This window comes from Anabrus simplex, chromosome 5 (genome assembly GCF_040414725.1).
Source record: "Anabrus simplex isolate iqAnaSimp1 chromosome 5, ASM4041472v1, whole genome shotgun sequence".
Taxonomy (NCBI): Eukaryota; Metazoa; Arthropoda; class Insecta; order Orthoptera; family Tettigoniidae; genus Anabrus; species Anabrus simplex.
In genome coordinates this window covers 204,744,829-204,766,957 of record NC_090269.1, presented here as the reverse complement: position 1 = coordinate 204,766,957, position 22,129 = coordinate 204,744,829, and the positions used below count along the sequence as shown (strand labels likewise).

Below are 22,129 nucleotides of genomic sequence, written 5' to 3'. Positions count from 1 at the left end.
CAAAAGGGGGAGAAGGGCAAACTGCACATATTCATACCTTCATCACTTATGGTAACAGATGCTTTTGGAATCAAAAGGATACCAATGCCCTAGAAGACCTTCTAAAATAAAAAGTATTTGCTAACCAACAAGCACATAAGCCTAGAAACACAGAAGGCCTTTAAAATACTTCTATTTGGAATGTGCTTCTATGTGCAAGAGAAACTTCGACATCAGGAAAGCAAAACAAAGTAATGATATTGGATGGCGCACAAATAGTTGACATATTTAATCTTTTCATAACAACATTAGCCTGTTTTATAAAAGAAGACATTTGTACTTCACACACAGATATAATGGTGCTTCAAAATACAGTTCACTCAAGCACATGTTTAGTATGGGCTCCACTGCGGCATTCAACCTCTTCAAGGCATGTGGACATATTCCTAGCGACTTTCTCTCTCAGATCTTCATTAATCTCACTTTACAACTGCACACAATTTGGGCACACATTTTCATAACAGTTGTCACTTATGGCACTGCAGGTAACAACAGAACACAATAACAGAATATTCCCATCAAAAAGTGCAGTGCAAAAAATATGTAACTTAACCTTTATTGCTTCAAACTGTTATGGAAATATGTGCTTGGAATGTGCTGTTGTGTAGGGTAGTGAGATTAATGAATATCTCTCTTGGAAAGTCAACAGGAATATGTCCACTCACCTCGAACAGGTTGAATGCTGCAATTGAAGTCATATTAAATGCATATGGTATAGTGAACTGTATTTCCAATGAACAGTGTACTTGTGGATAAAGTATGAATGTTTTATTTTGTCAGATAAAGTTTTTATGAAAAGATGAAATGTGTCAACTATTTGTGCGCCACCCTGTAAAATCAGTAGGAATATAGATAGAGGGAATAATTAGCATCCTTGTTGGACAGAAATGAAAAGCACCAAAGAAATTTCTGTGAGAGTAAAGTGAAAAGAGTAACCTCACCATCAAAACTGAAAAGAAAAATCAAGTTTGTTGGTTACAGTGACTTCCTTTGTAACATCTCTGAATGAAGAGTTGTTGAGACAAGAGGAAGAGTATAATGAAGAGAGTCTTTACTTGCTATGAAGAAAGAACTGAAAATCTTATAGAGCTGAAAAGGCCAGCTCTAGACAGAAATTTATAGTGCTGTGGTGACGACGACGATGATCGCTTTGTATGCATTTATTCAGTTGTGGTGCTGATGGTAATTGTTGATTTAAGGGGAAGTAGAACTAGACAATCATCCCCTCTTAACACTAACCAGAAGAGAAAAGTATCAGTAAAAGAAGGAGAAGGACCATGAATGGCATTAGAATGAAAGACTACCGGGCGAGTTGGCCATGCGGTTAGGAGCGCGCAGCTGTGTGCTTACATCCGGGAGATGGTGGGTTCGAATCCCACTATTGGCAGCCCTGAAGATGGTTTTCCGTGGTTTCCCATTTTCACACCAGGCAAATGGTGGGGCTGTACCTTAACTAAGGCTACAACTGCTTCCTTCCAACTCCTAGCCCTTTCCTATCCCATCATCGCCATAAGACCTATCTGTGTCGGTGCGACGTAAAGCCATTAGCAAGGTGAAAGACTCCCTATAACTTGCTAATCCATTACTGACAAAGGGGGAGGAATTTATTCCATCAAGGACTGGGAAATGGTCTTCAGGATTGTATATGAACCACAATCAAACATTTTGTCTGGTTGCCATTAGAATTGGGAGGAGGGAGAGGTAGAGATCATTGAGATCATTAGAGCCCAGAGTTTTAGGATGTAGTAGGTTGGAATGCAATCTTATTTAAGTGAGTAGCAAGTGTCTTGTAGCCCACTTGATGCTTGTGCAGTATGATTAGTATAAACATTAGGTAATGACTAGTTAGAGCCCTGCAGTTTATGAAGCTCTCCCCAAATAACCATAGAGCTAAACAGTACTTGCTATATGCTTAAGTTTACATTCTAACCAGGAAGGATATTCCGGGGATCATTGATGGCCAAGAAGACTGTATATGTGAAGATTTATAGAAAGTACAGGTATTCAGTCAGCAGTATTAAGATAGTTGGGTATAAGAATAATGTCCAGTTTGAGAAGAGGACTAATAATGAGGAAGTACTGAAATTTACCTATGATAATAAAGTTATTTCCAAAAAAAAGATACAGAGGTTGAAAGCATGAAAAGCAGCTGGGATTGATAAGATTTCTGGGGATTTACTAAAGGTATTGAGTTGGGATATTGTGCTATATCTGAAGTATTTATTTGATTACCGTTTACACAAATGGACTACAGTATACCAAATGAATGAAGAGTTACAACTATAGCCCCTGTATGCACAAAGGAACTATACCAAATGAATAAAGAGTTACAATTATATAGCTCCAGTGTATAAAGGGAAGGGTGATAAACATAAAGCCGATAATTACTCGCCAGTCAGCTTGCCATGTGTTGCTTGTAAGCTCAGGGAAAGCATTCTTTCTGATTATATTAGACACATTTGTAAAATTACTTACTGGTTTGATAATGGCAAGTTTGGGTTGAGGAAAGGTTATTCCAGTGAGGCTCAACTTGTAGGATTCTAGCACGATATAGCAGATGTTTTAGAATCAGGAAGTCTGTATCATAACTGACTTATCCAAGGCTTTTGATATGGTAGGTCATGGGAGACTACTGATGAAAATAAGGGCTACTGGACTAGACAAAAGAGTGGTTGAAAGGGTGGCTAAATTCCCAGAAAAGAGAACTCAGAGAACTGGAATAGGTGAAGCATTATCTAAACCTGTAATCATAAGAGGGTGGTCCTGCAAGGCAGTATTATTGGACCTTTATGTTTTTATAAGAAATTACAAAGGTCCATTTATACTATTATTAGTATAAATGATATGAATAAAGAACTGGAAACACAGGCAAGACTTTTTTGCAGATGATAAGTTACAGGATTAAACAGACCCGGCCAACAGCTGAAAACTGCAGATGATGATGACGATGATGATGATGATGATGATGATGATGACGACGGTGATGATGATGATGATGATGATGATGATGATGATGATGATGATGATGATGATGATGATGATGAACTTATGGGATTGTGAGCGACTACAAAAAGACCTCAACAATATTGTGAGATTGGCAGCAGACAACTGTATGATGGTAAACAGGATGAAGTCTGGTTGTATGTTTTACCATGAGGAGAAGTTCTCTCAGGTTAAATCACTGTGTTGATGGAGTGGTAAGGACTGTAAGTACTTATATGTTAATATAAGGAAAGATCATCATTGGGGTAATCTCATTAATGAGGTCATAAATAAAGGTTGCAAATCTCTCTATAACAAAAAAATAGTATTACAAAAATATTGCAAACTTTGGGCTGGGAAAACCTGGAAATAAGGAGACCATCTGCTCGACTAAGTGATATGTTGCAAGTTGTCAGTGGAGAGATGGCATGGAATGATATTATTAGAGATATAAGCTTGAGTGGAGCTTTTAAAAGCATGAAGGATCATAATATGAAGATAAAATTGGAATTCAAGAGGACAAATTAATACTTAATACTTTAATACTTTATTAACGGTAATACCATTTTACATAACAGTAGAGAAGAATGAACAAAACAAAACACACTAAAAAGAAAGTTCAATGGAGTATAAGTAGGAAATTATGTACAAAATATGTACAATTGGGACAAATATTAGGAATTGGAATAATTTATCAAGGGAAATGTTCAGAAAATTTCAACTTCTTTGAAATCATTTAAGAAAAGACTATGTAAACAACTGATAGGGAATCTGCAGATCAGTGATGATTGAATGAATGATTGATTACCTATTACAGCCTGAAAATGCAGGCTCTAGAGATGGTACACTCTTGTAGGAACCATCAGTTACCGGTAATTTTAGACAGGTGCTGAAGTATTATGAGAGAGAGTCAGGGATATTTAGTTTTGTTTTGACTAACCTATTGACATAACTGATACACAAAGCAAAGAATCTTAAATTTTGACAGTGGGAGACAACAAAGTGCTATAATTATATTGCTCTCTTCATTATTGTATTTGGTGATGGCAATAAATTGTATTATCCTGTAACATTTTTGATTAGAGAAAATTCTCAGACAAAGACACTGCTGAATTACCACAGTGCAGTGGAAGTGTATTCAGGGAGGTATTATCTCCAGTTATTGAATAAAAATTGTATCCATTACAGCATGAGGCTGGATTAGTATAAAATATAGAAGACGAGCAATTTATCTGGTCAAGGATTCATTAAAAGTAAATATTTCAATGCATCATCACCATGAAGAGGAGAGGAGAAGCTACGTTGAATCATCATCAGTGAAGGGAGGAATATCTGTATGAAATAAGAGGTTTGTCTGTACATTGCTCAGAATTAAAAAAGAATGGTAATTCTGAATCAGTCATGTCCACAGTAAGAAGTACATGCAGTTTTTAATTTTCCATCATATCTCTGTCTGTCTGTCTGTATGTATGTACGTTGTGCGTATGTACGTGTTCGCATCACAATAAAATGGCTTAGTTCATTGCAGCGCTGAGCTACGAGAAAATGGGTGAACAGAATTTAATGAAAATCGGTATCTAAAGCATCTACAGTCTATCCTATAAATTTTTTTATTCGTGCTGGTGGAAATAGCAGTTCAGGGGAAGTTCTAAAATGTAATTTTTAAATATATATGTTATTAGTATTATTAGTATTATTGATAAATAGCAAACAAAAGGTATTCAGAATACAATTTCTGATTTCTGATCATTTAAGTCCTGTATGGTTTTATTATACCAACTATGAAAACATAATTCATGAATTTAGACTTTTTGTTGCTTAGTCCATATTAATGCCAAGCATCGCTAACATGGGAATATTGTTCTTTCGCGTTAACTGGTAGTGGTAGCAGTTTTTGTTATGATTGTCTTAAGAGCATGGTCATTAGTCCATACTGACAAGGAAAACTGAGAAGATGATTATCGAAATGAGCAAAAAATATTAAAGGAATGATCGCTTGAAGAGTCAGACAAGTCATGAAAGGAGGAAGAAAGACTTCCTTTACATTAGGTGCTCTAATATAACAGAGTTAAAAGAAAACTAAATATGAAGGCCTACAACATTGAAAGCCCATAAAATCGATCAACAATAACATTGCATTGACTACTGTTGGTTGGGACATGCTTTGTCTCTTTTTCTGCCACTCTGAACAGAACTGTGGCAAATAAATAATACTAATACTCATCTCTGATAGACGGGATTACTGCAGCATCCTGAGTAGAACAACCTGCTTGAATATAGGCATCAAGTAGCTGGGGGATTAAATAACTTTATTCTTTAGCATACCATTCCTCGGGTTCATATAATTATGTTCTGATGACTACTGGTACATGACACACTCACTCATCTTAGTATCCAGCTATTTGGTCCCTGCTCTGAGGCACTGATACAAATGAGGAGAGTGCATATATAACACTTAAGCGTCGACGTGTACATTTGCTTTTTTCGTGGTAAACTGCTGAAATGCAGTATACATTTTTCAGGTTGTTGTGGGCTACGGATGTTCGTAATTTCATCCGTAGATGATAATCAAAGACATATTTTATGTTCAAAGTTACTATTTTTGTGTCCCCCCATTGGGGTGACATATGGTTATTAGGTTGACTATGCAACAGAGAAAGCGCATGTCACCCCTACAGGGGTGACGGCCTTTTTACCTTTGTTGATGTGGAACACTGTGCTGTGTACTGTGAGCTGTTGATTTATGCACCCTTTAATGAGTTCCTTGTAATTTACAGTTTTGTGACAAGAATTTAATTCATGTTATGTGTTTCTGTGTTGGGTAAGCCATGATTACCGATAGAGAGATAGAAGAACAACTTGAAAAGTGTTCGAGTGTTGAATCAAGAGATGTTGATATTTAGGATTTGCAATGTGATGCCACCTTTTCCGAGTCAGAATTCGACAGTAGTTTGTATAGTGAGGACACTAGCAAAGATTCCAGTGCTGCATCGGGCAATGATTCAACCAAATCATCAACCAGTGACAATTACTGGGGAACATACTGCAAATCTGAGAAACATTTTTTTTATTCACACGTAGCCCCGGTTTACAATTTCATCTGAGTGCTAAATCTCAACCAGTATATAAGAATAAAGCAATAATAGACTCCTATCCACATTATTGTCCTTGTTATTAATATTTTAATTCTGATGGTTGCGTATGTCAGAGAAATTCCACTGTCTGTTGCGCAATGCACAGCGTGCTGAGAAAGGAATGGGCACTGCGCTGCACTCTATGAACACCTTACGTGAACAAGCAATGCAATACAACAGCGAATGGTAGCGCTAGTTTCGTGCGACAGCCTAAAGTTGAGAGGCCTAGACACACTGCCGTGTCACCCCATGAGGGGTGACATACTCTATTTTGTATGAGGGTCCGTCACCCCACATGGGGTGACATCGTCTTCAAAGTGTTAATGGAAAATGGCAGAGCAGTGCTGTCTGTGGCCGGGTTGTTACAGCTTTGGACATTGGCACTGCTGAAATGCCAGCATAATACTGTTCATGAAAAGTGAGAAACTGTGCTGTTTTTCATCTAATCTAGCATTTCATATGATAGCATTACTTTTAAATGCAACATTCCAGTTGGTTAATGGTCTCATTGTAATGTCCTATGTTGAGTTCAACTTAATATTTGTCTGTGCTCGTTACAGCATCATGGGAAACTGGATGAGTGGATTTGAGTGAAATTTGGTATTTCAGTTTTGAATAAGGTTAAGTAGGATCTTAGAAATAAGTTGTCCAAAGCATTTCACAAGAAGGGATGTTTCAGAAGGGGCCCAAAGCATAAAACTCTGTCTCTCTCTTATGGTCGGTTTTACACAATAATAGCTCATGGCAAATTTTTGTTCTATACCCTTTTTTGATACAGTGAAAAGGGAAATATCAGTGGCAGTCATGTGAAAGTTCAAGAGCCAATAACTAGCTCTATAGATTGTAAAGAAAATTAATATGGAGATCGTTTTGGCAACATTTTAAAGCTTTTCTACAGCTGTTAGTATTTAAAAAAATTATTAACCCAATACTTGGATTTTTTTTTTCCTTACTGGAAGAGATCAAACGAAGATCAGCAATAATGCAAAAAATGAAACTGTAAAAGAATAAGGAAGTGAGTACGTCATGACAGGCCACTGGCAGGGGAGGAGGGACAATGTGAGGGGTAGACAAAAATGTCATCATACACGTGCTAATCAAATGTCCCATCAACAAAGAGTTTTACAGCTAGTATTATCATAAGTTAAGTTTCCACGAAGAACAAACATTTCCTTTCTCCATGACTGTGAATATTAAGTGTTAAAAAAATACAAGCTTCTATATTTTGTCTCATTTTGCCTGAGGGTTTATTGTTTGGAATAGTACACCTTCCCAAAATGCAGACAAGTACACCATAGAGTTACCATATGGAAACCAACGTTTCTTTTTTTTTCAGCAATTCTGAATATCAATATTAAAGGATACAGACTTCTTAATCTGCCAATAGACTTGTTGCTTGGAATGGCACACTTTCCTAATGCAGGCTAGTAGATTGTAGAGTTACCACAGATTAAATTCCCAAGAAGAAACTAAATTTTTTTTACCAATTAAAAATATTCTGAAAAAATTCAGATTTTTCTATTTAAAAATCAAATGTTTCCTCCTATGCCACCGGGATTGTTGGTTGGAGTGGCACACATTTCCTAGGTGTTGGCTAGTGCACTGCTGAGTTATCACAGTGTAGTGACAGTGTATTCTTGGAGGTAATATCTCCACTTATTGAATATGTTTGCCTAACATTTCAAATAAAAAATTTAGTTCTTATTACAGAATCAACATTTTCTCTCCAATTGAGAATGCCAATAAAGCATATAGGCTTCTCAATGAAAAATCCAGAATTTTATCTCAGTGTGCCAGTGGATTTATCAGTTGCAGTACCAGTATGTCACCAAAATATTTCTTTTTTTTTATGTTGCTTTTAATCTGATGGATATCATTACATTTTTCAACCTGTTTTCAACTTAATTGATATCTTGGATGTATTTCACATGTGAGTTTAGTGTGGAAATTTAAACATATCACATTTATACTTGTATTTTTAAACCTTATTATATTGGTGATTGTTATATTTTTTCCTTTATTTAGTATTGTCCTAAACTCATGTTTGTGTGATGAAATATTGTTTCCAGATGGCTTCCCCATCCATTCCAACAAAGACTGCTGTAGAGAAGAGGCTTTTGGTTAAAGTGATAAAAGCCACCAGCCTTGGTGGAAAACTAGGTAGTACTTGCTTTCACCTATTTGTTCAATTCACTTTGTACACAGTAAACCTAACTTTTTCCCATGATGTTCACATGTTTTACTGTCACTATTATTTCAGGTTGCACAGAACCTTTCTGTGTGGTGGAAATGGATGATCCACCCCAAAAGAATCAAACTTCCATAAAGAAGGCAACAAACAGCCCTGTCTGGGACGAGCATTTTCTCTTGTAAGTAATGAGGTTGATACCTATCCCTGCTTCTTTTATATCATTTCTTTCTTTTTCACTAATACATTAATAGTGATATCCTTTTGTAAACCTCTTCTCTAATTTATATTTTTCATTATTTTCTCAGGCATTAGCCTACCAATTAAGTTCTTATTACAGAATCAACACTCTCCAATCGAGAATGTCAATAAAACATACAGGCTTCTCAATAAAAAAATCCAGCATTTTATCTCAATGTGCCAGTGGGTGAATCTCGCAAAGGTTGCCATCCTCCCTGCATGCCTCGTGTTGGTAAGTGGAAGTGCAGTCGCTCTCACACCATTCCCGTACATCCTTAGAAAACCAATCAACTTTAATGAGTGGATAATCAGATTGAAAAATAGACAGAAAAACAATAAAAGTTACCCCATTACAGCAAGTGTTGAAAATGCTCCCTCAGGCTGTAGACAAGGGTTGTAGCATGTGATGATATTCCGGTTCACTCTGTGCAATTCAGTCTCGTGAATCTTCAAAATTTCAGTGTGAATTGCATTTTTCAGTTCTTCTATGGTATGGGGGCTACTTCTACGTACTCTGTCTTACAAACTACCCCTGTAAATAGAAGTCACAAGGGGTTAAATCAGGAGAGCGAGCTGGCCATAACACTGAACGAATTATTCTGTCCCCGAAAACATCACGCACTGCATTCATTGAATTATGAGCCATATGTGCTGTAGTCCCATCATGCTGGAAATATCCAAGTGACCTTTCCTATTCAGCCAGTTAAATATAAAACTTGTTCAGCATTAATTCTATTGATCAGAATAAATGGTGTCCTTAAAAGAAATTGACCCTGCAATTCTTTTGATACTAATAGCACACTAAGCTCCTGTTATAAGATCATAATGGGCTGATGACCTAGATGTTAGGCCCCTTTAAACAACAAGCATCATCATCATTATAATCATCATCATCATCAGTTTCGTAAATTATTCTTCAATTTTCAGGTGGCCAGGATCACTTATTTTGTGAATTAAATGTCACTGCAAATGAAACCATGCCTCATCACAAAACAGTAGTAATTCAGGATTCAGTTCACCACTCTTGACTAACTGAGGAAACCAATTGCAATAACATTTTGTTGCAGCTAGATCTTTTGGCCTTAAACGTTGCCTTTCTGCGACTGTGTAAGGTTTAAATTTCGGTTTTCTTACTGTCCGTCATGCAGAAGAATATGAAACCTTAATTTGCTGAGCCAGTTTCCTTAAAGAATTCTGGGGGCATCACTCAAGTCTTTCACAAATATCTTGAATTTTATCATCAGTTAAGACAGTTAGTTATTTATCTCACCTTTTTTTTTTGTTTGTTTTGTTTTTGTTTAGGACTGAAACCACAGTTATGAATTTATTCACAATTTTCTTAATTCCCTAATATGTTGGAACTCACACTCCAGGAAATTGTTTGCAGAATTCTATTCTCACTTTCCCAGCAGATTGGTGCTTTAAAAGATCTGCAGCATACAGAAATACACTGTTCAACACATAAATTCAGAAGCCATGAAACACAAATCAGTTACTGCTGTATAAGAAGCAATCACACTATATGGAAGCTTATCATATAAACTAGCTGAGACTGTGACACCACTGGGCGAGCTATGTGGGTCAGGTGGCTGTTGTATCATCCACTTGGCCAGATACAGCACAGGGAATAACTGGCAACTCTGCTGAGTATATTATATTGTATATTATATAATAGCTACATACCATATGATTGTGTTTCTGAATAATGACTTCTCAGTTAAATGATTATGTATATTTTATCTGATGTGGACAGAAGACACATAATATTATTATTCATACGCTTCTCCACAGGAAGTATTATAGGTAGTAACGGGGCACAGGGTGCACCAAGTGCCTTACAATAATTAAAGTATTCACACATTATAATACAAATATTGATGTACAACTATATACAAAACTCTAGATCACGGGATCTTCATTCTTGTGAGAGGAACGATCACACAATGTTGCATGTTGACAGGACAGAATGTTGCATAATTTTGTAGGTGATTGGTGGAAGACCCAGTTCTTGCAGACTCTTGTGAAGTGTGTGTGGAATGAGGCCATTGACTGACAGAATCACAGCGACTATCCATACCAGTTTCGGATCCTCTTGATCTCTTCTGCAAGTTCTTTGTACTTGCAGATTTTTCATGGTACTCCTGAGTTAATTGGTTTTTCTGAGCAAGTGCCTGGTGTATAAATCCCAAGACATGATTGTGCCATCTCATGTATTCTATGGAGGCAAGTACTGGGCAGCCCGCAGTGATATGGGCGATGGTCTCGAGATGAACCGAGTATCGTCTGCATTTGTCGGAGAGTACGCTGGTGTCTTTGATGATGTGCTTTTTGTAATTGTTTGTAGCTATTACTTGGTCTTGTATAGCAACTGCAAATTCCACTGTCTACCCAAATAAGTGCCCACCTTGTAACCACATGCATGATGCATTCTTGTCTATGATATGTTGGTTTAGATTGCTATAGTATTTTCTGTGGAGGGTCTTCTCTCCCCAGGCCCTTTCTTTCTTTCTTTCTGACTTGAATGATTTCTTTGGTAATGCCAATTTCTTGTAGATATTTGTTTATTTGCACTAACCAGACTTTCCTATGCTTACTTGTAATATAACCTGTGTATATATGTATACAAATATTTCTACTTACTCCACTGAACTTTCTTTTTAGTGTGTTTTGTTTATTTTTCTCTAGTGTTGTGTAAAATGGTATTACTGTTAATAAAGTATTAAAGTATTATTATTAACCAACTGCTGTGGTTTTTGAAGGATGGTGTTAGATCTAGAAGTTTCTTTGTCAAATTGTTGTTATCCATTCTGTGTAGGTGTCGGTAGAATTTTAATTGCTTTTTACTAATTATATCTGTAATTTTTTCTGTTACTTTTAAATTTTGGTCCTAGGACTTTTCTGAGAATTTTTTTGTCTCTTGTTTTTCAATTTTTGTTTGTGACCTGCTGATAATTATCAGAGTTCCTCTGATTTGATGACTGTGTTTTAGTGTCATAATTTTGCATTTTTTTGTTATAGATATGTTGTTGTATCTGTTCCATGTGATTTTGAAAACTCTTTGGAGTTAGCAGTTCTTTTTCTTACTTGTTTCCTGATGTAACCATGCTGGTTGAATAATTGTGCCTAGATACTCTAATTTATCTACTTTGAAGATTTTTCCAAATTTGGTGATTATGGTTGGTTGTCGAATTTTGATCTAATTCCTTCCATATACTGAGTCTTTTCAAATGAAATTCATAGTCTGGTTTTTGCTGTTTGAGTTTGTTTAATTCCCTTGTTTTTCTGTCAACTTGGAATTCCTCTAGTGTGTTGAACAGAGTCTATTTATGGAGACAAATGTTTTTTTAAATTTTATTTTTAATGAATGAAGAATAAATCTGTTGCTGTTTCATTTTTAAACTCTTGGGACATTGTAATCTCAAGTTCTATATACATTTAGTTACCAAATTAATATATTAATACAGAGCAATAATTTTTGTAAGAGTTCAGTATAGTCTCAAATTAAAGCTATATTTCTGAATACGGGCAAGGTGTTTTTAAAAGAAGAAGTTTGTGTGACTATATTTTTTAAATTATTAAAGAAGAAATAAAGTTTTATTCCTTTGCAAGACTGTGCAGTCAAATTATTCATTACAACAGCACGGTTTACATTTGTCCATTTAGCAATTTGAAGAACTTCTCTCCATGCTCTGCGCATTTTGTGGTGCAGGTTCCTGCAATCAAGCTCACCGTATCAATGACATGAGACTTGCATCTAGAAATGCTAGTAGGGGAAGTGAAAGGACAAATATACACTCCTACATCTTCTGACTTAACATTACTGTTTTCATTTTAAAGAAGGTGGTCTCCAGTACATTTGGAATTTGCTATAATTATCAACAGAAGATAGGGGAGACTTACGATAGAATTAAAATTTCTTAAATGAATCAGTGTTTGGTTATGGAGAGCCATATGTAGCCATGTCTCACGTGAGGGCTAGTGAAATGTTATAGATTACAAAAAAAAAAGTACTAAAAACATAATTTACAAAGAAGTTCTGTACAATTTCTCTTAAGATACCATAAATTTATAGTGTTGTGGGATGATAGAATTTTACCCTGTAGCTCTATAACCTGCTGGAAGCCAAAGACATAGAACTGTAACATTTAACCCCCCCTCCTGTAAATCACACAAGGCGTAGGCATGTAACAAACCCAGCAACTAATTAACAGTGCTGCCTCTACTGGCTTTAATGGTTTCCTTGCAGGTATATATTCTTCAGAACTCATTCAGCATTTGTACAGCACTTACTAAAAGCATTACACTTTACTTCATGTAAGCATAAAGCATGTATGCAGTTTGCATGTATCTAGTGAGGTAGTGTATTATTTATCTGAGTTAATATGCTATTTGAACTGGTGGTTATTTATAATCATTGTTGTTAGGAAAGGGAGGGATGTTATCATGGCCTTGTCTGATGCACCATCTCAATGTTTTCTTGGATTTGAAAAAAAAGTAATTCTATGAAAATACTTTCAAGAATGGCTGATGATAGGTTTCGGGTCCTGAGTTCCTGGTTACATACCACAGTGGACAGCCCGTAGTATTGTATTGGTATGATATACATAAACATGGCTTTTATCTATTTCTTTAAAAAAAAAAAGAAAGAAAAGAAAGAGGTTTATTCTCTTGGTAAATGCTTGAAAATTATTTTCTGTTTCTGTTAACTTTGCTCATAGCATAGAGTGACCAAACCTGGCAAGCACCACTCATTCTGAGAGTCCTGGAATTGAAAATGGATGAAAATATTAAGTGTGGAGACAGCATTGGTTGACATGTTGAGGCAATCCAAAACAGTTCAGTGAGCAGAAAGAAAAGGAGTACTGTATATGTAGATGAAGGAACTAGAATAAAGTTTATTGTATATAAGTTACCGTAATGTACATTGTACTATATACAATTTACATAAAGAGCTTCATTTAAGTATAAGTTGCCTCTGAAAATAAAGCATAGTTAAATACAAAAAAAAACCCCTACATTTCTGATTCACATTGCATCATTATGGCTACAGAAAATGTTTTTACTTCTGTTGCTAAATATAGATATTACTGAGTGAGTTGGCTTCATGGTTTGGTCACTTACATTACTTAAATCACTTATTTACATTTGGGAGATAGTGGGTTTGAACTCTACTGTTGGCAGCCCTGAACGTGGTTTTCTAAGGTTTCCTGTTTTTACACCAGTCAAATGCCGAGGCTTTACCTTAATTAAGACGACGGTCTCCTTCTTCCCAGTCCCCTTTCACATCCTAACATCACCATAAGACATGTCCTTGTCAGAGTGGTGTAAAACAAACAATATATAGAAGATAAATCACATTGTAAAGTTACATGTAGTATACAAAACGTATTTCTTAAGATTTACTTGAAATGTGTGATGCAGTTTTGTATTTTCAAATCTCTCTTAAACTCTTAACTGACAGAAAAGTGAATGAGAACAGATTTCCAATACAATTTCCTCAGTTTCTTGAATGCACTGCCACATGACATGCTGCACAAAACATGGAGTGAAATTGATCCTGAGTGTTGGAGATAGAAGATGTAGTCAAATTTCTTTACAGACTTTGTTCTCTTGCAGTGATCTCAGTCCAAATACAGCCGAACTGCTGTTTGAAGTATATGATCGTGCTAACAAAACTAATAGATTCCTTGGCCTTGGCATTGTTGGTGTGGAGGAGTTGTTGATTAATCCCAGCCAGCGACAGATCATCTCCTTGCAATCAAGGCCTTATCAGGAAGATGAGGTGTCTGGAACCTTAACAGTGGAGGTAAATAACTGGGTTAAAATATAATTACAATCAAAGGCAGAACACAGACAAGAAATCAAGTGTAGTTTAAAAATATGTTTGCATAAGATAAAAATTGTAATGTATGGTACTTCTGATTTGTAGACTTTATAGTAAAAAATAATTGTACAGTATTTTCCAGCAATTCGTCATCATTAATTATTAAATATATAAAAGATGAGATGATTTTCAATGATTTAGTTATTGTGATGTATTGTGAGATTCTCGGCTATAGTAACAAAGATGACAATAAGAGTAATGGAGCAAATCTGATGGCAATCAAGATGTTAGAGAATATCATATTCTTAGCAAAAGACACAGTAAATGAAAGTAGAAGAATTAGTGGACACAGACAAGGATAATTCTAGCAGAATTCAATTTATAAATTTAAGTGGGTGAACAGATTATCAAACGAGGCAAAATATAAGCAATATATGAAGCTGGATACAGGTTCACACTCTTGTCTTGTTAAGACTACTTTTTCTTATCTATCTACATGTAGTTTTAGAGTGTTTACTATAATCAATGGGGTGCTAGTAAGTCACAACCTGAATTTTTATTATTTGCTAATATAATTATATAATGTATAATGATTATTATCTTATAGTACAGGGTTATTCAGAATGATTGCCAGGGTTTAGTGATTTTTTTTTTTTTTGAGGCAATGGAAAACATATTGATTATTATCGTTGCAGCAATGGATAGACAAACCCTCGAAGTTTTGTTTTGCATCGACTGTAGTTACCCCAGTTACCATCAGACGGCGGTTATAGCAGTAGTTACAAAATGGCAGTCAGCAGTAATAACAATAAAATGTTTTGTACTCTTGAATATCATCAACATCATCTGTTAGTGGACACACACAAGGATAATTTTAGCAGAATGCAATTTATAAATTTAAGTGGGTGAACAGATTATCAAACGAGGCAAAGTCCAGTGCCATTTTCGAATGAAATATGGGAACTCTATTCACAGATGGTACGCTCAATTTGTGGACATGCATTGTTTGTGTAAAGGGCGAAGCAGTGGGTATCTCGCTATGTCAGAAGCGGAAGTGAATTGCATCAAGGAAATTTATCTCCATAGTCCTAAGAAATCAATTACAAGAGGCAGCAAGGAACTGAATGTAGCTCAAACCACGAGGCGCCTGAAGGTAAGGCCATATCACTTACAGCTGTGTCAGTATTTACTAGGTAATGACGAAGTCCTACGTTCAAATTTTTGCATCGCACTGCAAGAACGTGTGGAAGAAGATGGTTTTCATGACAGACTTTTCAGTGGCAAAGCAACCTTTCATATGAGTAGAAAGGTGCATTTGGGGAACAGAAAACCTCCATCGTTATATGGAACATGTACACGACTCCCTCAAAGTGAATGTGTTCTGAGCTGTTACAAAGACAAAGGTCAAAGGCCTGTTCTTCTTTACTGAGCAGACAGTGCCAGGACTGACTTACCTGGACATGCTTACAGCATGGCTGTTACCCCAGTTGAATGATGATAGGGACGATTTCATATTGCAACAGGATGGTGCACCACCTCATTTCCATGGATCATACGTGGGATGGACGGTGATCAGACTCCCTTACCCTGGCCATTTCGTTTACCAGACCTGACTGTGTGACTTCTTGCTATGGGGGATATGTTAAATATCAAATTTTTGTCACTCCTCTACTGGCAAATATTCTGGAACTGGAGCAGTGCATTGGAGCTGCCTTCTTGAACATCTCCACTGGTAAGTCGGTGCATGTGTGGGAAGAGATGGACTGTCAAGTAGATGTGTGCCAAGCTACAAAGGGTGCGGATATTGAGTATTTGTAATGTATATAAAAAATTTTATGAGTTACAGTGCATAATAAAATAAGATTCATATTTCTACACTAATTGCACTGTGGATTATGATTCTTCCAAACCCTGACAAGTGTTTAGAATAACCCCGTATAATTATCTTCATATTTGCCCTCCTCCCACACACTCAGTGAATGCACAATACTGATGATAATATCCCTAACATCAAAATGGTACAAGGCAACAGTGGTAAGTAAATAACTGATGAAAATGTTATCTGGGAGGTTTTTCACACACTTATGTAACAATGAGAGATGCCTCTGTTCTTTGTAATTAAAATGAATGGTATTATTAAGCTTTCGTTGATAAAGCATTAATAAATTTGTATCTGCTAGAGATTATTAAATAACTGAACTGGGTTGTTCGAAAGGTAGATGTAGAGCATCACAGTCCAATTCTTTTACATCAGAGATAAATATTTCTCTCATGTTATTTTTATAATTTTAGCAAAGTTTATTCAGATTGAAATCTTTATTTGAGATTGATTGGTCCTACCATTTAAAAAGAACCTCTGGAAAAAATAAAAATAAAAAAACAAAACAGAAAAAACCATACTCATCATTCAAGGCATCGCAAGAATGAGTGACAAACAAAGTATGAGAGGAGGTGGGGGAAGGAACTATCAGTTCCACCTTTCAGTACAAATCATGATATACATTAAATCAAAAAGGATAACAAGTCATGTTAAAATATAGGACATGTTTCATCCCTTTTATTGGGCATCTTCAGCTAAATAAATTTCAGTAATAAAAATATACATATAGTATTTAAAAATTTGTCAAAAATCCATCCAAAGTCTTATATGCACTAAATAAGTACTGTATGTGAACAAAAATGCCACAGTAAAATACAACATTGTCACAAGACACACAGAAAATTATGAGAAATACACTAATCTTAAATGTTCAACTAATATCTTGAAAATACAGATGTTGAAGCAATGTCATCTTGAGCAACTTATTCTGAAGTCCCCATGAAATGTAAAAAAAGTTTCTCCTTTGTTTTCTTGACAGGGCAAAGGACCAAAAGTATATGTGTATGGCTCGGATGTTTTAGACCTAAAAATAGTCCAAGTAAGCAAGCAAATATGACCTCAAAAATGACAAAATATGACCTCAAAAGTGACAAAATACGACGTAAAAATTACAAAATGTGACCCAAAAATGATTAATCAAAATATGGCCATTTTAAAATAAATTGAAACGGCAATTCTTCTGATACATATTTGTTAACTAAATTCTTTATTCTTACTTGAATATTAGTTTTCTGAATATACATGTGCAGCAGTTATTCACAGTCTATTATCCTTGATTCACTTATCAAACTTTTGTGAATACATACCTATAGAGTACTAAGTTCGCTAAGATTATCAGATCACACAACATTTTAAAAGTCAAAACATGTTTGGTGGTTGAAATATGAGAAAACTAGAAATCAGTCTATTTAAAAAAATTAGTTTGTAATGTTTAAGCCCAGATTTCATTAACATTATTCAAATGCGTTAAAGTTTAAATTGAGCACCAAAAAACTAATTAAGTATATGTCTTACAATACATTATGGTAGGGCATCAGAGACTACAGTGTAAACTTATATACCTTTTTCATTCTACTCCGTGGGTGGAATTGAAGTGTATGACAAGATTCATCTTCAAAGCATCAGATGCGAAAGACCTCCGATTATCACTTTAACACATTTTTGTAAGAAGAGAAGCTCCTTTCTACATCACAAGATGTTATTGGTGCATATTTAAATAATGTTAAATCACTGCTGTCGAGTATGGACTCATCTTGAAGTGTACTGGTACCTTCTCCTCTAAGAACAATCAATCAGTCACTACTGATCTGCATTTAGAGCAGTCGCCCAGGTGGCAGATTCCCTATCTGTTGTTCTCCTAGCCTTTTCTTAAATGAGCGCAAAAAAATTAGAAAATTATTGAACATTTCCCTTGGTAAGTTATTCCAATCCCTAACGCCCCTTCCTATAAATGAATATTTGCCCCAATTTGTCCTCTTGAATTCCAACTTTATCTTCATATTGTGATCTTTCCTAATTTTAAAGACACCACTCAAATTTATTCATCTACTGATGTCCTCCCACACCATCTCTCCTCTGACAGCTCGGAACATACCATTTACATCATTTATCTTGCACACACGGTGAAAACCATCATTTTGATTAAGCACATTTTGAAGTTTCCGTTTTACACTGTCACCAGCTATTCCATGTGATTGCTGTACTGAAAGTTCAACACATCTCACAATGTCAATACTTGCATGAATTTCTAAGCCAGCAGATTGTAAACGAGTAATTGCACTCGATATAATTCCAAAGTTCGATTTCATATATGCCAGATTTCCTGACAAACTGTTGGAAAACAATTCCTGCTTAATCTTGATAGAAGAGGCATTATCTTTGTTGAAGCCGTTAACAATGTTTTTGAAAGTGGAGTAGTTTTCGCAATAATACGCGTCAGCATTGAGCCATGTCCCCTACCTAGTAAGAACTGGCTGTGGAAGGAGTGGTGTCAAAGGAATTAACTCCTTAAAAGTCACAGCCCGCAGTGGTGCTTTCAACAAAAAATTTTGATGTTAGATATTAATTTATCAACTTCAGGATAATTTCCACAAATTTCTTCTGCCACCATATGCAGAGCATGCGCAAGGCAAGTGACGTGAATCATTCTTGTATAAAACAGCTTTCACCATGTATGGAGCAGCATCAGTAACAACAAGAAGAATATTTTCCCACTTAATTTCATCCTTCCACAAAAGTTTTAGTCCATTCTCAAAAAGAATTGCAATCGTTGAATGATTTACTCTCTGAAACTTCTGAGGTTAGTAGAAAAATATTCCCAGGGTGATCAGCACAGAGTGTTCCAGTAATTACATTCCCTATATATCTACCTGCAGTGTCCATCATCTCATCAATAGGTATCCAAATGTTATTGTCTGCTACACTGTGTCGTATTCGATTTAGAGTATCTTCATAGCAATGCTATAAATAGTTTTTTCGCAGTGTTGATTCTGTATGAACAGATTTTTTAGTGTATTTCTCCAGGAAATTCTTGAAATGGGAATTGTTCCCCTTGTTTAGAGGAATGTTTGCAGACACCATTATCTCACAAAGTTCCTTTGAAAAATCCAAACATCTGTCCATCGCTGAAGATGTAACAGCCTTATCGAATGTCAATTGCTGCTTCTTCTTATCGACATGTTGTCATTTGACATTGCTGTTGTATTTTGCCGTGTTATAATGTTGTTGCACATCAAAACATTTTTCAGTCATGACTTTCACTTCACACAACTTGCAAAATACAACTAAATCTTCTGTACAGATATATTCTTCTCCAAATTCTTTAACAAAGCTTCATAACTTAACACTAGTAGAAGACTTTCCCTTAGGTATACTGGAATGTGTGCTGGGATATGATTTACCGTAAACTGATGCTTGTGTAAGTGAAAGGAGGTTGAGGGTCTAATATCTGAACAAAGACAAGTGAGCGATTACCAGAAGTAATTAGCTCACTGCTGGGACGGGATTTTCCTGATTATTTCTGTCTCTACCTGGTAGACTGGGTTGCTGAGTACAGTGGGATGGTTAGGGTGAGGTCTATGACCTTCATTGTATACAAAGGGTATTCCACTTGTATCAACAATGTGATACCGAGAAGCAGTTTTGTGAACACTAGTGCGCATTCGGTAAGTTGAAGATGATTTTGCACACCTACAGCTGTCATCAGACCGCAGAAATATGGCTGAAATATGATGTTTCTACTAAAATAGTTCAAAATATGACCTTATGGCAAAACATAGCCAAACTATGCATTTATATGACATATAAAAATCACTTAACTGTGACGATAATCACCTGATTTGCACCGAAATCCAATCAGACAAGAAAATAGAGATAAAGAAAAAAATATGACTTTTCCTAAACATCTGAGCCCTAATCATGTGTATTAATATGGACCATGAAAACATCAATCTAAGTCAGGGCTTCTCAAATGCCCAAAATCTCACACGTGCAAATTGAGGCGCAGAGTTTCTGTGCACAGTGCATCAGTCCCATTTGGCTTGGCTCGGACCAACGCTTTGTCTCTGGGCTACTCAGCTAAGCTTGGCTCAATTGGCTCAATTGGCTCAACTCGGCTTGGATTTGGAGCACTACGGAGCAAGTGAGGAAGAGGGAGACAGGCAGAGTGAGCGAGACAGGCGTGGGGAAAGAGAGAGACAGCGTTATTGCTCCAAATCGAGGAGTGGGGGTCTGCACTCTAGTCAACCAAGCGAAGTCTTCTTTTGCACCTGATCTAAATAGTCCAATCTGAACATGTAAAACACTATGAGAAACACATTGTTCAATTGACATACAGACCAATTTTACAACACTTCAAATAGTTGACAGGACATCCAAGAAGTGACAGCACTGAATGTTTTGGGGTCTTATGGATCACCTGCCTTAGAGCCAAAGTCTGTCCTCTTTTGACTATCATGTTCTTGGTCCATTGAAAAAGTCCCTGAAGAGTAAGTGTTTCATTGCCAATCAAGCAGCTTATGATCCTGTGGAAGAGTGTTTCAACCTGTAACCAGCATCCTTCTTTATTGGGGGTGTAAAGAAACATTTTTAGCTTTGGGGCAGGTGCCTGAAGGTTGGGGGTGATTATCTGTAGAATGTCTTTAACTGTCATCACTAAGCTGTCATTGTGAGACAGTTTATGCTGACCAATACATACTGTGTAGGTATCTAGACACCAGTTTATGTTTCAATTGAACAATCCTTGTAGGATCACTTTTAGCCCTGGAAAGTGTGTGTACACAGGTTACAATACCACTCGATGCTAGGAAATAAGATGTCAATCCATTAGCAGGCTTTCAAATATTTCTTGCAAGTTACTGTGTTAATCAGCTAAAAATGTGTAATTTTACTGTCATAATTGACTGATATATCATTCCTCTTCCAGTTTCTGTTTATTGAGGGAGCAGACATTCCTTTGATGGGAGACAAGCCATACAAACTTAAAGAAACTCTAAGAACTGTGTCACCCTCTGGTGGAGTAATAACAACTACAAAAACTGTATTTGCAACACCTGGTGGTGAGTCTATGTTCTTTTCAACTATCAGCATCAGTTCTATGTTTTCTGTGTTATTTTGATGTTTTATTGCCTTTGCAGAGCATTTAACAAATGGAGGTGAAGCAGTAACAGACTCTGCTCTGAAGGAACTGGAGATGCGTAACAGATCGGGAGCTGGACAGGCCAACAAAAGCACACTCATCATTCACAGCGTCCAAAGAGTGAGTACACTTTTCTCAAGGCTCGTCTTTCTCTTCACACTCATAATGATATATCATTTGTTTCTTTCTGATGAACTCTTAAGAGATTATTAATTGGTAGCAGTATGTTAGGGAGAAAGCTTTGAACATGGAACCAGAGACCATTTAATCTATGCATTGTTAAAGGTTATTATGTGCAGAGAACCCAAATGGTACATTTATCACAAAATCAGCTGGTACATGTGATTGATTCAACCTTCTCCCATCCTCACCCCACACCCATGATCTTTCATCCTTCTCTCAACGTCACATTATACCTGAATCATCTTCCAGTTATATTTGGGTGCCCACCAAGCGTCAGAAATCCTCACTTGCTATGAACCATATCAACTCCCTCCCCATTTCTGGTTCTTTCCCCTATGAACACAACCGCTACAAGACCTGCCGCTTACATATACCCAGCACCACTTTCGCCAGCAGGACCACCAACAAGTCTTACTTCATTCAAGATTGCCCTGACTGCTCTTCGTTCATCATCTACCAGCTTCAGTGCAAACTCTGTCCAGCTTTGTATATTGAATTAACTGCCAAAACTTGGAGCCATACA

General features: G+C 36.3%; 1 protein-coding gene across 7 annotated transcripts in view; it reads left to right on the top strand.

Annotated features, from left to right (window-relative positions):
• LOC136873917 (phospholipid transfer protein C2CD2L) overlaps positions 1-22,129 on the top strand; it is a 430,499-nt gene that overhangs the window by 338,292 nt on the left and 70,078 nt on the right. For all 7 annotated transcript variants that reach the window (XM_067147258.2, XM_067147261.2, XM_067147262.2 and 4 more), the window contains exons 5-9: positions 8,225-8,315; positions 8,416-8,524; positions 14,200-14,389; positions 21,211-21,343; positions 21,422-21,543. In XM_067147258.2, the coding sequence (XP_067003359.2) occupies positions 8,225-8,315; positions 8,416-8,524; positions 14,200-14,389; positions 21,211-21,343; positions 21,422-21,543 (645 nt within the window). The remainder of the gene's footprint in view (positions 1-8,224; positions 8,316-8,415; positions 8,525-14,199; positions 14,390-21,210; positions 21,344-21,421; positions 21,544-22,129) is intronic.